This window comes from Leucoraja erinacea, chromosome 7 (assembly GCF_028641065.1).
Source record: "Leucoraja erinacea ecotype New England chromosome 7, Leri_hhj_1, whole genome shotgun sequence".
Lineage (NCBI taxonomy): Eukaryota > Metazoa > Chordata > Chondrichthyes > Rajiformes > Rajidae > Leucoraja > Leucoraja erinaceus.
In genome coordinates this window covers 20,121,412-20,137,273 of record NC_073383.1, presented here as the reverse complement: position 1 = coordinate 20,137,273, position 15,862 = coordinate 20,121,412, and the positions used below count along the sequence as shown (strand labels likewise).

Below are 15,862 nucleotides of genomic sequence, written 5' to 3'. Positions count from 1 at the left end.
ACTTAATGCAGATTGTTAGGTAAAAATTTTAGGAGGAAATGTGTTACTTTTTAATTTTGTATCTGCTTTATTTTTATGTTTATAATTATTTCTAAATACTTTTGTGTGTTTAGTTAACATCTTTATTTTTGATTAAGTTAAAAATAATTTTGTCATCTTTATAATTACTTGCATTTAAAAATAGTATCAATGTATTTCATCTCCAGCTTTGTAACCTGCCAGGAATTTTAGAGGCAGGGCATTTTTCCTCTGCCACCTGATGAAATATTATAGGACTCCAGAATGAAGACGAACAAATTGGAGCCTCTGCAATGAGTGTTAGTAAGACGCAGAAAGACTACTGTCAGTGTCTCATGCACAATATGATCCATAGATTATTGATCTCATATCATCAGAGGTATTAATCTTCCATGAGAAAAGTATTGGTATCAGAATTTCAGCCTTGTTCTTGTTGAGCATGTTATTTGGTTTAGTACTGCCATTATTTTTTCATCCTTAAACATTATAATTGTACCTCAAGAAAGAATGGTTGAAGAAGGTGTCTTTTTAAAGTAAAGAATAATTAATATAAAGAAAATCTCTTTACTTTTAATGTTATATCTCATAGATTAGCGTTTTTAACCCATTGGCATTCCACTTACAAACATAACAAAACTGGTTAAATAACTGGCCAAAATAAATTAAAAAGATGTAAAATGAAATATTTTTTTAATAAATAATAAACCCTGTTCTCATAAGATATACTAGACAGTAAGGTATAATTATTATTGAGCAATAACCTTTCACGGTCACTTGAGTTTTGCAGGAATCCTTTCCAAGATCATTGCTGGCCTCACAAATGTATTGGCCAGCATCTCCCTTGTCTGCTTTCAGAATTATCAAATGAGCTGTATTTTCCACATAAGTTATGTTGTAATTGGCACCCGATCGAATCTCTTTGCGATCTTTCGACCAAGTAACTTTAATTGGGGAAGAGCCAACTAAGTGGCATTCAAGGTCCACAGTTTTCCCAATTGTAACTTCCGCTGGTTCTAGCTTTTTGTCAAATAGAGGAGCAACTCGAGACTCTGAAAAAATAACAAGAATTGTATTCTATTGTAAATGTATAAACAGTAAAATAATAACATACAGCAATAAGTGTGGAAAGCAGATATTGAAGAGTAAATACCAGAAAATTAAGGTAACTGCTAATTAAGCAAAGAATCAGAACAAGCATATATTTAACCAAACATAGAGGGGCAACTCTATACACCGGAAACATTATAGAAAAGAGTTGTAAGAGTTATTACAAAAGTGTGAATTACAATAAGGTCTGTCAATGACAGATCAAAGCAAATATTAAAGTTAAGATCAATGGTCATTAATTATAGGTGCCTTGATAAATATTTAACCCTACATACCTTTGAGAGCTAGTGTCGAACTACATGAAGCAACTCCAACTATGTTGGAAGCTTTGCAAGTGTATTCACCAGCATGATTCATCTCAGTATTAAGAATTTTAAGAGTTGCTTCATTCTCTATGAAAGATGTAATTAAGTTTGTTCCAGGCAGCAATTTTACACCGTCTTTAAACCAAGAAGTTTCAATTGGAGCTGAACCAGCTATACAACACTCAAATGTGGCTGGTAAATCAAGAGTTACTTCCATATTCTCCATTTCTCTTAAGAAAGAAGGTGGAGTTTTATGCTCTGTAAAATAAAAATAGTCATGGAGTAAGACCATTCAACCATCCTAATGCTCAGTGATTCATGTACAAAGATTTTGAGATCTTCACACTGACGGTCGCGTACTATGAAAGCAACAGGTAAGAAGCTTGACATCCACTTGTACAATGCAGCCAACCACGATAAGCCAATTTAAACATTAATTCCATAGAAACATAGAAAATAGGTGCAGGAGTAGGCCATTCGGCCCTTCGAGCCGCCATTCAATATAAGGTTGATCATCTAAAATCGGTATCCCGTCCCTGCTTTTCCCCCATATCCCTTGATGCCTTTAGCCCTAAAAGCTAAATCTAACTCTCTCTTGAAAACATCCAGTGAATTGGCCTCCACTGCCTTTTATAACATCAGGAACATTTTTCCTACATCTATCCTGTCCAGTCCTTTAAGGCTAGATGCAGGAAATATGTTTCTATAAGATTCCCTCTCATCCTTCTAAATTCCAAACAACATCACGGCACTGTGACTGCAGTGTGTGTCATCTACAAAATACACTGCAATCACTTGCCAAGGCAAATCAGACAGTATCTGCTAAAGCCATGAACTCGAGTAGAGTTCAAGAAAGAGCATGGCACCTGTCCAAATCTCACAATACTTTGACTTGAAAGATATTGCTGTCATAATCACTGAGTTTAATTTATGGAATCCCCAATGGCATTATCAGCTGCCTTTTCTGGAAATCTATGGCATGTTCAAGAAGGTGAATAACCACCACCTTATCAAGGGCCATTAGGGATGGACAATAATTATTGGCCTTCCTAGTTATGCCCAATCCTGAAATAAAAATAATTTCTACTTATATTCTGTAGTAAATCACTGGTTGAAAAATACTATTTAAATGGAATGTTGACAAGAGGTGTTTACAATAGGCAAGGATATAAAAATTCATTGTACACCAGTATAATGAATAATGGAAAACACAATTAACAGGAGCAGGAATAGGCAATTCAGTCCCTTGCACCTGCTCCAGCATTCAGCGATGTTTTGAATGAACATAACAATTGAGACTTCACAGTCCTCTGGGCTGGAGGATTTCAAAGGTTCACCACACTAGAATAATATTTCCTCATCTCAGCTGAAATGTCTTATTTGAGGCCGAAACATTGTGGTTTAGACTCCTCAATCAGGGAAAACAGTCTTCATTTCAAATCATTTTTAAAAAATTCTTGAAACATCACTTTTCATTCTTTTAAATTCTACAGGACATAATCCCATCTCTCTTCATTCGATGAAAGCGGAATTCTTGGAATCAGTTTAGTGAATTTTTCTTTCATTCTCTCTTTGGCAAGTACACCTTTGTTGAGTAAGGAGATCAAAACTGTAACCAATTCTTCAGGTGCGATTTCACCAACTATACAATTGCAATAAGAGTTCCTTACTCCTGTGATGCAATTCTCCCATTGTGAAGGCTAACCCCATCACATGCTACTCTTGCATGTTGGTCTTCAGTGGCTTTGTACAAGCACACACAGGTCCCATTGATCATTAATACCACTCAATCTCTCTCAATTTAACAAATACTCTACTTATCTGCTACGTTCGCCACAATGGATGACCTCACACCTTTCCACATTATATTCCACTTGCAACATTCATGCCCGCTCTTTCAGCTCGTACATAGCTTCCCCATATGACATAGTCCAATGAACACAATCTCCCCTAGTTTACTATCATCAACAAATTTTGGAATTCAGTGTTTGGCCCCTCACCCAAATTGCTGATATAGATTGTGAATAGCTGGTGCCCAAGCATCAGTTGTAGTGTTATTACTGGATAGTGCTACTACCTAATTGAAGCCTGTCAACCTGAGAAAGAACTGTTGATTCACATCCCTTGCTTTCTGTCCGATAATTAATTCTCAATCCATGTCATCATATTACTCTAAAATCCATGTGCTCTGATCTTATTGACCAACTGCCTTAATGAAAGCATAAATCTAATCCACTCGTTTGTCTTTATCTATTCTACTGGTCACATCCTTAAAGAAGTCCAGTGAATTAGTCAAATATAATTTTCCTTTCATAAATCCTTATTGATTATCCTTCTCAAGGTGTTCTGTTATTAAATCTTTCAATGTCGTTTCCGGTACTTTTTCTACCACCGATGTTAGGCTAACAGTAGTACCCTGTTCCTCTCACTCTCCTTTCTTACATAGTTATGCCATATTTGCTACTCTCCAATCCATAGCACTAGGCCCAGAATTCAGCTGTAAAAAATGATAAGCAGAACTATCCCTGCTTCTAAGGTTGCTGCAGTAACTCAGCAGGACTAGGCAGTATCTCTGGAGAGAAGGAATGGGTGATGTTTTGGGTCGAGACCCTTCTTCAGAATCCTTGCTTCTAAATCCACTTCCTTCAAATCTCAAAAAAGATGTAGATCATCCGTTCCTTTGTATTTATCATCTTTCAAGTTCACTGACTCTTTTAGTACTTTTTCTTGTCCAATACTGTAATACTGTGCTTTCAGTCCTGCATTTTTGCTGGACACTCTATTATAGGTTGTGTATCTTCTTTTATGAAGACAGGTGCAAAGTGTCTCTTCCATTTCCTTATTTCCCAATATAAATTTCTGCTCCCTCAGTCTGTAAAGGCCCACATTTTGCCATATTTTTTTTAACCTAACCTTCAATGTCTTTAGAATCCATTTTTATGTTTCTTTACAGTCTACTCACAAATCCATGTTGTCTTTCTTGATCAATTTCTTTACTGAACCTAGCTTTACTAAGTTCTAAAATGCTCACAATTTTCAAGCTTACTGAAATTTCTGTCATGTATATAAGGCTCTTCATTTTATTTGATAATGTCTTCAATTTCTCTTGTGAACCATGGATTAATCACTTTGCCTTTTGGGTTTTGTATCTTAAAAGGAATATATTTCTAACAATACTTAAACACAAATACCAATAAATATGACTGAAGAAACAAAAGCATTTGTAACCCTTACAATAACTAATCCTTTCACTAACCTTGAATCAGAACAGACACATTAACTTCTGCAGTGCCTGCTTCATTGGATGCTTCACATGTATAGACACCACAGTCAGCAAGCTGTGCTTTCTTAATGTTCAATTGTACTACATTATTTTTAAATAATAATATGTAATTTTCAGTTTGCAAAATTTCTTGCTCATCTTTGAACCAGGTTATAGATAATGGTTGTGAACCTGAAACACGGGCTTCAATTTTTATGGATTGTCCTTCTGATTCCTGTATTGTTTGATGAGGTTTTTTGGTAAAGTTTGGTGGAATTAAATAATCTGCAACAGAAAGAAGTAGCATTGTGAATATCATATAGAACTAACCGGCCTAAGGTAAACTGACTTTTACTGATGTTTTCGCTTGAACAATTGGTAGTCAATCATTGAAATTATACTTTTCAGTTTCCAGAGTATTAACATGAACTTCTTGTTCGTTCACTGTAATGCTCAACCCAAGAAGCAGAATTTGACATTATGTTGGGGAAGTTGTTTCTTGGATCATGGGCAAGGTTCAGACTTGCTGCAAGATCTGACACAATGTTCATTTTAACGAGAATTGCAGAGCGAAAGGTTTGTAGCTAAAATTGTCATTTTTAATTTTGTATTTCCTTTAGTTCTTTTGAGTGCTTTGATGTGTTTTAGGTAACATTTATATTTTTTAATTATTTTACGATTAAAATGTTTTTTTTAAATAATTCATTATTTACTTCAATTTAACAGTTTTTAATCTACCTTTAAATGTCTGCCAATTAAAAACTAATAAAATAATTGACAAGCACTTCAGTTGGTAAAACCTGTTGCCAGCTGATAGCACGTTTCCAGAAAAGGGCCTCTTTTTTTGAACAATCGAATACGAATGCTGCTGGACTCCACAGTGTGGAATATCATTAGGATAGGATCTTTGTTTTGGACCCTGGTTAAAGCAACAGCAAATTAGGTAGGAACCAGATTAGATAATCGGATCCTTAGATATTTTTTATTTTTTCAGTGATATTATACTTTATGACTGAAATGTGATCACTCGCCCACTCACTGTATACATTCACGGCTAAGGCGTACAAATTACAAGCAGCTCTTGCCATGTTGTGAAAATTTGTCCTTACTGAATTCACTAATCACCACCCAAAGTTTTGCAGCATCACATACTGGAAAATACCAAAATACCAATATGGCAACAACTCCCACCTCCCCTCGTAATGTAGGGATAACCTGCACTGGGCACTTTCAAAACAAAGAGGACTAAGAAATTGGACAGGAAATTGGATGAGATACATAAGTTCAGCCTTTTTCTTATTAACTGATGGAGCAGACTGTATGCCCTCATCTTGCTTTCATTCTTGGTTCTTAAAAATTAAGCATACACATCAGGAAATAAATAGAAACTGATACGTTAACAAAATAAAGAATTAATGATATTAAAATATTACCTCTATTTTGTTATATTACTTTTCATAGATTTGTTTTTTAAGCTGTTACCAGGAAAGCCAAAATAAGAATTCTACATGCAAAATAAAAACTGACCATGATTTGTTAGCATAATTTTGAGATTGCAAAAGAAACATTCTCCTGTGAAATTCATAAAGCATAGGCTCATAAGAAAATCTCTTTGTCATCTTTCAGCCAAGTAACTTTAATTGGAGGAGAGCCAATTAAATGGCATTCAAGGTCCACACTTTGCCCGGTTGTAACCTCCACCCATGACAAATCACTTGCAAAGCTTAATATTATCTCAGACAGTTCCTGCCCGTCAGTGTGCACAATGCACTGCATTTACCTGTCTCAGCATCTCTGACTGAACTTCTGCACTGTCTTCATTATTCACAAGTGATAGGTTGCAGGGACTTCCCAAGTATAACAAAAAATGTGAACATCACTAAGGCACTCTCTTTAATATAACTCTCCAAATAAACATACATTTACCCTATAATGTTCTAAAAACATTCACTCGCATCAGTTTGTTTAAATACCTATAAGCCAATGATATTAGTTACTTCAATTGAATGCGATTATACTTGCAAAATTTGAAGTCACATGATGCAACTGTGTGAGCGAACACTGCATCATAGTAGAACAGAGCATAGCAGGGAGCTACTTGGTCAAAGTGGCCTGGTTTTATCACTATATTTATACATTGATTGTGCCTCAATATATATATATGCACACTGATATTTGTCCAAAAATAATTAAGATAGGGGACAACATTATGATTAGATGGAGAGCAAATACACTAATAATGAAGATAGACACAAAAAGCTGGGGGTAAACTGGCAGCATCTCTGGAGAGAAGGAATGAGTGACGTTTTGGGTCGAGACCCTTCGTCAGACTGATAATGAAGACTGATTGTATAGATTCTCTATTGTTAGTTGAAAGACAAAAACTAAATGGATATGGGTAAAAACAACTGACAGCAGGCAACTGGAAATTAGAATAATACTCATTGCATGCTTCTTATAACTGAATAATATCAAGATTTTGAAAATAGTGCAATTATTTTACAAACAAACAATGAAATTTACAGGTATAAGCTTCCCCGACCTTTGTAATCACAAGTAGCCATTACTAACCTTGGATCAGTACAGTCACATTAAACTTTGCAGTGCCTGTTTCATTGGATGCTTCACATGTATAAACACCAGAATCAGAATGCTGTGCATTCTTGATGTTCAATATTACTATATTATTTTTAAAAGATAGTTCATAATTTTCAGATTGCAAGATCTCTTGCTCATCTTTGAACCAAGTTATAGACAATGGTTGTGAACCAGAAACACGAGCTTCAATTTTTATAAATTTCCCTTCTGTTTCCTGTATTGTTTCAATAGGTTTTTTAGTAAAGCTTGGTGGAACTTTACGATCTGTAACAGACAGGAGTAGCACTATGAATATCTTAAACAACCAGCTTGCTGAAGCATGCTAACTTTTGCTAACTGGGACAGTTTCCAATTAAGGGCCTGTCCCACTTGGGCGTCATTTGCGCATCACGCAGGTGGCGGGCGAGGATTTTGAGAATCCCCAAATCCTGGGGCGCCGCGCGCTACCGCGCATCACCGCGCCTATGCCACCACACCTCACCACGCAACATGCACGCCACGCGCCATGCATCGTGGCACGTAAATGATGTAGCATAAATGGCGCACAAATGACGCCCAAGTGGGACAGGCCCTTTAGTCTTTGAAATGGAGGTGCATTGTCAACATCTGTGGACTTATTGATGTGGACTTATGAATAGTTAACTTTACCATGGGTTTTCAACACATTTATGGTCGGGAAGTCGGTTCTTAGATCAGGCACAAGATCTAATTTTGTGAAAATTCTGATATCCTAATACTTTTAATAGGGATTGTAGAGAAAAAAATTAAGGCAGTAAAGAGGCATGCATTACCATTAAATTTGTTTTTAATTGTTTTAAGGTAGTTTTATGTTTGCTTGATGACTTTGTTCATCCCTTTTTTTAAAATAATCACCTATTCCAGTAGGTTTATTTTAACAGTCTCTGAATATCAGACACTTTTTAAATGAAAAAGGTCAATTACAACTAATATAGCCAGTAAAGCACCACTCCCAATTTTGTCAGTTGGCAAGAGTTCCTTAGAGCATCCTTACTGTTCCATAGAATGCTTCCTACTCAATAGGTAGAGAACCATTAAGGTAGGCTCTCTACATTAGACCCTGTTAAGGGCTGATTCAGGCAAGTGGGCAGATTAACATAATATGATCTATCTATATATTTCTAAATTATTTTGTGATATTATTCTTTCACAGGACAAATGTAATTGCTTGAAAACTGAATATATTCAAGACCAAGGTCAATGCTTATTGGGTCCATTGAAATGAAGAGTTATGGGAAGGTGCAGGAAATTGAAGTCAATAGAAAAGTTAAACTTTGTTCTTCTTTAATGGGGGAACAGGCTATTTTGTTCTCCTAATTGTAAACCTCATATTGTTTTGGTTGTTGAAAACTAATAATATGCCTCAGGAAATTAATTTTTCAGACTGATATGACAGTAAAATACATATTTGAAGATCAGCATTAAAATAATTCCACTACCTTTGACTATTTTACAAAGTTTGATTATTTTTTAAGTGTCTTCAAATGTATTCAGGAAAAGCAAAATAAAAATTGCACATGGACAACATAATAAAAATTGACCAAGTAACCAGTAAGGTAGACAAAAATGCTGGAGAAATTCAGCGGGTGAGGCAGCATCTATGGAGCAAAGGAATAGCTATTCCTTAGCTCCATAGATGCTGCCTCACCCACTGAGTTTCTCCAGCATTTTTGTCTACCTTCGATTTTTCCAGCATCTGCAATCTTTCTTGAACAAGTAACCAGTGCGAATCATATTGAAGATGTGAAAAAAACATTACCCTTTGAAATTAGTTAAGTCTGGGCTCTCAGAGTATATATAAAGAGTTGTATTTGTTATTGATTGATACCTTTCACAGTCACGTCAGTTTCGCATGAATCCTTTCCAATATCATTGCTGGCCTCACAAATGTATTGACAAGCATCTCCCTTGTCTGCTTTCAGAATAATTAGGTGAGGTGTATTTTCAACATAAGATATCTTGTAATTGCCACCTGATCGCATCTCTTTGCCATCCTTCAACCAAGTAACTTTAACTGGTGGAGAGCCAGTTAAGTGGCATTCAAGATCCACACTTTGCCCAGCTGTAACTTCCACTGGTTGTAATCTTTTGTCAAATACAGGGGCAACTCTAGGCTCTAAAGACATAACAAAAATATAATTATATTTGATTGTAAAAGTATAAACAGCAAGGTACACTGTACTAACATCTAGCAATGTTAGATGAAAGCAGATACTAAAATGTCAATATTATAACATTGAAGAAGTCAAATTAGTAATTATTTAACCCATTTTACCTTTAAGAATTAATCTGGAACTGCATGAAGCATCTCCTATTATGTTAGATGCTTTGCAACTGTATTCACCAGCATGATCCAACTCGGTTTTAAGAATTTGAAGAGATGCTACATTCTCCATGAAAGATATATTTAAGTTTTCTCCAGGGAGCAGTTTTATACCATCCTTAAACCAAGAAGTTTCAATAGGAGCTGAACCAGTCGTGCAACACTCGAATGTTATTGGAAGACCAAGAGTTACTTCCATATTCTTAAGTTTTCTTACAAAAGAAGGTGCCGTTTTGCGTTCTGTAAAATAAACCGGAATGGAATGAATTAATATAATGAGATTATAAAGCTTTAAAAGTTCAAAGAGCTCCAGCATAAATATATACATTCTCCACAAATACCAATTAATCTACCAAAGAACATCACCTTGTACAGTGAACACCGCCTTTGATGAACATACACCTATTTTGTTTTCAGCTTTGCACATAAATTCTCCACAGTCATTCATTGTTACTTTCTTCAATTCCAATTTTGCAATATTGTTTACAAATTCCATTTTGCAATTTGGGGTGGCTCTCAGTTTTGTGTCTCCTTTGTACCAAGCTACTTTAATTTCAGGTGTTCCACTAAGTGTGCATTGAAAAGATCCTGAATCACCAACTGTTATTTCCAGAGGCTCTAAATTTTGGACAAATGTTGGTGGTTCTAAGAAGAAAAAAAACGTATCAGTGATTGAAGAAAATGTACATCAAATATTTTTTTAAAGAAACGAGAAAAGCTTTGATTTTTAATCTGCAGCTAAAAGAAATTGAAAGGAAACAAACCCAATATGTTCACTTCAGCATGACAAGTGTCAGTTCCAGCATCATTTTCTACTTCACACATATATGTTGCACCATCGTCTCTGATGGTGTTGAGAATCTCCAAAATACAAGAGGTTTCAGTGGTAGTTATAATATGCTTTTCAGACTGGACTATATCTAACCCATTCTTCTTCCAATGTACTTTGATTTCTGGGGTACCAGAGTATATGCAGTCAAGACAAACTGATTTTCCCAGTATCACAATAGAATCTTTCAATTTTTTCTGGAATACTGCTGGTTCTGGTGAAGATAGAGAGGAAAACAGTTGCAAAAATATATACTTGTAACTCCAGCAAAATGATGTTACCCACATCTATACATTATTAAAACTCTCCTCTTGTTTGTTATTATGTCTGTGATTTTGTCTGTTTGTCTGTCTGTTTGGCTGTGATGAGTGTGATCCTGAAATTACGCCAAAACTGTACATGATAGCGCTACAATATTTGGATGACCTTATTCACCAGCGTCCTGTGGTATGGTATATCAAAGTTTTGTTCAGATATATTTTACAAGTTATTCACATTTTAAACTTTAAAAATTTAACTTTTCACAAAAAAATTCAATTGCACTTTATCTGCCCCTGCCTTTGCAATGTTACAAATGACAGGACACTGAGTCCTGTCATTTGTAACATTGTAACGGGCAGGGGCAGGGGCAGGGGTAGTTGAATTGGATTTTAGTCAATCTTTTAAAACTTAAAAAGAGGGAGGGTGAAGAGGAGGGGGAGGAAGTGCTGGGGATGAGGGGAAATGAGCCGCACCTGCACAGTTGGGGGCTATGGGTGAGTGATGGAATATTGTGTTGGTGGAATGGGTTGTGTTGGGGGAACGGATGAGTGGTGGAATATTGTGTTGGGGGAACGGGACGCAACTGGTACCACTTGGTCTAGTAATATATATTACTAAAACTCTCATCTTGTTTGTTATTATGTCTGTGAGTGTGTGTGTGTGTGTGTGTGTATGTGTGTGTGATCCTGAAATTATGGCAAAACAGTACACGATAGCACTACAAATTTTGGACCACCATACTCACCATTGCCCTGTGGTGTTGTGTACCAAAGATTTGTTCAGATTCATGTTTTACTTTACAAGTTATTCACATTTTATCCCGTTAAAATGGTACAATTGACAGGACACTGAGTCCTGTCATTTGTAACTTTGTAATGGGCAGGGGCAGGGGAAGGAGAATTGTATTTTTAAAAGTAAAAAGTAAATGTTTTAAAATTTAAAAAGAGGGAGGGTGAAGAAGAGGAAGGGGAGTGCTGGGGATGAGGTGAAATGAGCCGCACCTGCGCAGATGGGGGGGGGTATTGGTGAGTGGTGGAATATTGCGTTGGTGGAGCAAATGCATTGGGGGAACGGGTGAGTGGTGGAATATTGCATTGGGGAACAGGACCCGGGGGAGGGAGTGCTGGGGAATGAGTGGGAATCTGTCGCACCTGTGCAGTTGGGGGCGGGTGAGCGGTAGGATATTGCGTTGGTGGAACGGGTTGCGTTGGGGGAACAGGTGAGTGGTGGAATATTGTGTTGGGGGAACGGGACCCAACAGGTCCCACTTGGTCTCGTTCTTCTTTAAAACTCTATTCACAAACCTTTCACAAACAATTTTGTTGTACAAGAATCTTCACCAGCTTCGTTCCTGACTCGGCAAATGTAATCTTCGCTTTGGGAAGGTTCTACATTTAGTAGCTCAAGTATTGATATTGAGTCACTGAAAGAAATTCGACATTTTCTTCCTGTTACTAGTTCAGTGTTCCCTCTAAACCATTTTACTTTCAATGGTGCTGTCCCAGTAACAACACATGTAAATTTCACTGTTGACCCAGGTAACACTTCCTGAGGATCAGGTTTGCTCACAAATGAGGCTGGTTCTAAAGAGGTGGAAACAAAATAAGATATAAGATGTTTAAAATGAACGGGGAATTTAAAATCCAAGCATTTTGCTATAAACAAAATTACATTAATTTTTTCTTTAGGTCTAAGCCTAGAAGATTAGCATAATCAGGCCATTTGACTATCAGTATCAATGGTGCTAAAGTGAGATAGCAAAGAGCATCAAGTTCCTTGCTATTATTATCACCAACAATTTACCATGATGTTGCGGCAAAGGAAGCACACTAACGCCTCTAATTCCATAGAAGAAGAAGAAAATTTGGCATATCCCCAATGACTCTTAACAACCTACAGATGTACAGGTGAAATCATCCTTTTGGGAGCCATCAGAGTTTGGTTTGGAAACAACTCTGAGAGAGCTAGAAATTGCAGAGAGGTGTGGATATAGCCCAACCCATCATACAAACTTGCCTCTCCCTCCTCGATTCCTTTACGCTGCTTTCTGAAAGCAGTTAACATAATCAAGGACCATTTTCACCGGAGTCAGTCCCTCCCAGTGGGCAGAAGATACAAACGCTTGAAAGCATGTACCACAAGATTCTGGTACAGCTTCATCCTCAGTGTTATCAGATTACTGAATTGTCCTCTAATGAGCTTGGGTGTTAGGCTGATCTTCATTACGGACCTTGCATTTTTTTAATCTGCATTTTCTCAGTAACTGTAAGGCTAAAATGCTTTAACACTATATTCTGCATCTTAGTATTTTTCTCTTTGTGCTACATTGCTTTCATGTATCATAGATAGTACTCGTGTATAATATGATTTGACTGGACAGAATTCAAGCAAAGCTTTTCACTATACATTGGTACACATGACAATAATAAACTAATAATACCAATACCAATACAGCCCCTCCAGACAAATTAACCGTAATTAGTTAAATAACTTCAAAGGGTATACAGGAGTTGTTGCCTTAAAAAAGCATCCAGCATCATCAGAAACCCACATCACCCTGGCCACACACTTATTTCACTCCTACCATCGGAAAGAAGATATAGCACCTTGAAAACTTTAACATCCAGGTTCAGGAACAGCAGGCTATTAAACACTACAACCTCCAAATAAACTCTGAACTACATAGACTTGGGGGCATTGGTTTTGTCTTGTTGCACTATAATTGCACTATTATTATGTTTACAAAGTACTATGTTTACATATTCTGCTGTGCTGCTGAAAGCTGAAAGTAAGAATGTCATTGGTCTGTTGGGACATATGACAATAAAACACTCTTGACCTGTGCATTTTGGAATCTTTTGGTCTCCGTGACAGAATTCACTTCTCTCCATTCACCTCTCTTTTCTACAACTTAAAACATCTTTGATTTCTGACCTGCCTGAATTTAATGAAAAATCGTCAATCCGAAACATAAACATAATTTCTCTCTCCAAAGATACATGTATTTCAATCAGTTTCTGTTTATTTCAGATTTCCATCATTTGCAGTTGATAGCTTTTCATCAATTAGAATGTCTCCGAGACCTTTTTACTCTGTTTAGGTTCAGCACCATGCAGCATTTATAATAAGTATACTCCAATGTGTATGCATATCAAACAAAAATTATTCTGAACGCTAGAAATTATAAAGCATGACTCATACACAAAGAATATGAACAATTTGAATTGCATTAAGAATTAAACTAACCTTTTACAGTTAAAGTACCACTGCATTCATCGCTGCCTGCAGCATTGGTTGCTTTACATACATAATTGCCAGCATCTGATAATTCCAAAGTATTTATTTTCAAATCACACTTATTTTCACCGAATATCAGATTATATTTTTCTCCATGGACAATCTCATGTCCATCTTTGAACCAAGACATTGCAATTGGTGGTGATCCAGACACTTTGCATTCCATTTGGAGGGGAGAAGCCAAGATACCATCCACTTTCTTTAATTTTCTAATAAATGTTGGTGGAATTATACGGTCTGTTTAAATCACAACAATTAAGCATGATTAGATCACAATTTTAAAAAATGATTTAATAAGCAATTAAGGAAAGTGTACAAAGAGAAAAAATGGAGGCCAAACCTAGAACGCTGATTGATAATTTGCAGCTGCTGCTACCAACATTATTCTGGACTTCAAAAGTATATTCACCACCATCTAACTTCTCTGTGGACATAAGTTTTAGGATGGCAATTCCATTAAGAAAACTAATCTTGTATTTTCTGCCAGATACCAATTCTTGTCCTTCTTTCAACCATTTCACTTTGAGCTCAGGTGTGCCTTTAACAATGCATTCCAAAGTCACTGGATCTCCTGAAGTTACACTGACAGATTCTGTTTTTTCCACTATTATGGCAGGTTCTGAAAGAAGTAAATTAATTTTTACAAAGTATTCTTATATTTTGGCATATAGGATAATGCTCTCAGGAATTAGCTAAATTCTAAGAACATCAAATATATTGACAGTAAACTACTGACCCAAGAATGATAATGCAGCAGAGCACTCTTGCATTCCAGCATCATTTTTGATTTGGCAAACATACATTCCTGCATGTGCTGGCTCCATTTTTGAAATATGCAAAGCCACAATGTTTTGTTCATGGCTGATAGTTATGTCCTCATCATTTTTAACTTCTTTCTTTTCTTTGAACCATGTTACTTCAATTGGTTCTGAACCTTTAATAGTAGCTTGTAATGTCGCAGACTCTCCAAACACAGAAGAAATGTTTGAAAGTCTCTTCACAAATAGGGGTGGTTCTGAAGAATTAAATAAGTATATGTTAAGTGTGCAACATAAACTTCCAGAAATTATTTCCCAAAACTGGTATAGCAAAATTTAAATATAAAACATGGAAAATATACTGACCTTTTAGATTTAATGTGCCAGTGCAATTAATACTCCCCACATCATTCTTGACCATGCACATGTATTCCCCTATGTCAGGTGACTCCACTTTAAGAATATAAAGACTTGCTACATGATTTTCATAAGTAATTTTGTACTTTTTACTTCCTCGGATTTGCCTTTTATCTTTGTACCAAGTAACTTCAAAAGGAGATGTACCACTGAATTCGCATTGCAGAATGACATCAGAGCTTTTTATTACATCCATTGTCTCAAGCATTTTATTGAAAACAGGTTGTTCTGGAAGAAGAGCATAAGTTGTATCATTTTTGTATTTATGATGACATAGTTATTTATAACCAAGAAAGCCTTTATCATTTGTAACAGAAAATAACTACCTACCTTTGACATTTAGTGCTACACTGCAGCTGACACTTCCAGCGTCATTTTGAGCATCACAAATGTAATCACCACTGTCTTCTACACCAGTATCATTAATTTCAAGAACTGCTATAGAATTATCAAAATGTATTTTGTATTTGTCACCATCTCTGATTTCAGTATCATTCTTGAACCACGAAATTTTGATTTCAGGTGTGCCAGTCACTTTGCACTCAAAATGCACTGATTCTCCCTTCTTCAGGACTTTGGATGGTTCCAGTTTCTGGATGAAAGACGGAGGTTCTAGGAAACCAAAATACAACACATTTAGTGCTTGAGTTACAAGAAGATTATGTTTTG

The 15,862-nt window shown here is 36.2% G+C and overlaps 1 protein-coding gene across 1 annotated transcript in view; it reads right to left on the bottom strand.

The window, feature by feature from the left end:
• Window positions 1-15,862, bottom strand: part of ttn.1 (titin, tandem duplicate 1) — a 323,332-nt gene that overhangs the window by 184,776 nt on the left and 122,694 nt on the right. The window contains 16 exon segments of the mRNA XM_055637723.1: window positions 780-1,067; window positions 1,401-1,688; window positions 4,687-5,017; window positions 6,298-6,438; window positions 6,619-6,629; window positions 7,264-7,554; window positions 9,137-9,424; window positions 9,584-9,871; window positions 9,998-10,276; window positions 10,396-10,674; window positions 12,026-12,304; window positions 13,968-14,255; window positions 14,359-14,637; window positions 14,755-15,033; window positions 15,143-15,421; window positions 15,524-15,805. Of these exon segments, the coding sequence (XP_055493698.1) occupies window positions 780-1,067; window positions 1,401-1,688; window positions 4,687-5,017; window positions 6,298-6,438; window positions 6,619-6,629; window positions 7,264-7,554; window positions 9,137-9,424; window positions 9,584-9,871; window positions 9,998-10,276; window positions 10,396-10,674; window positions 12,026-12,304; window positions 13,968-14,255; window positions 14,359-14,637; window positions 14,755-15,033; window positions 15,143-15,421; window positions 15,524-15,805 (4,170 nt within the window).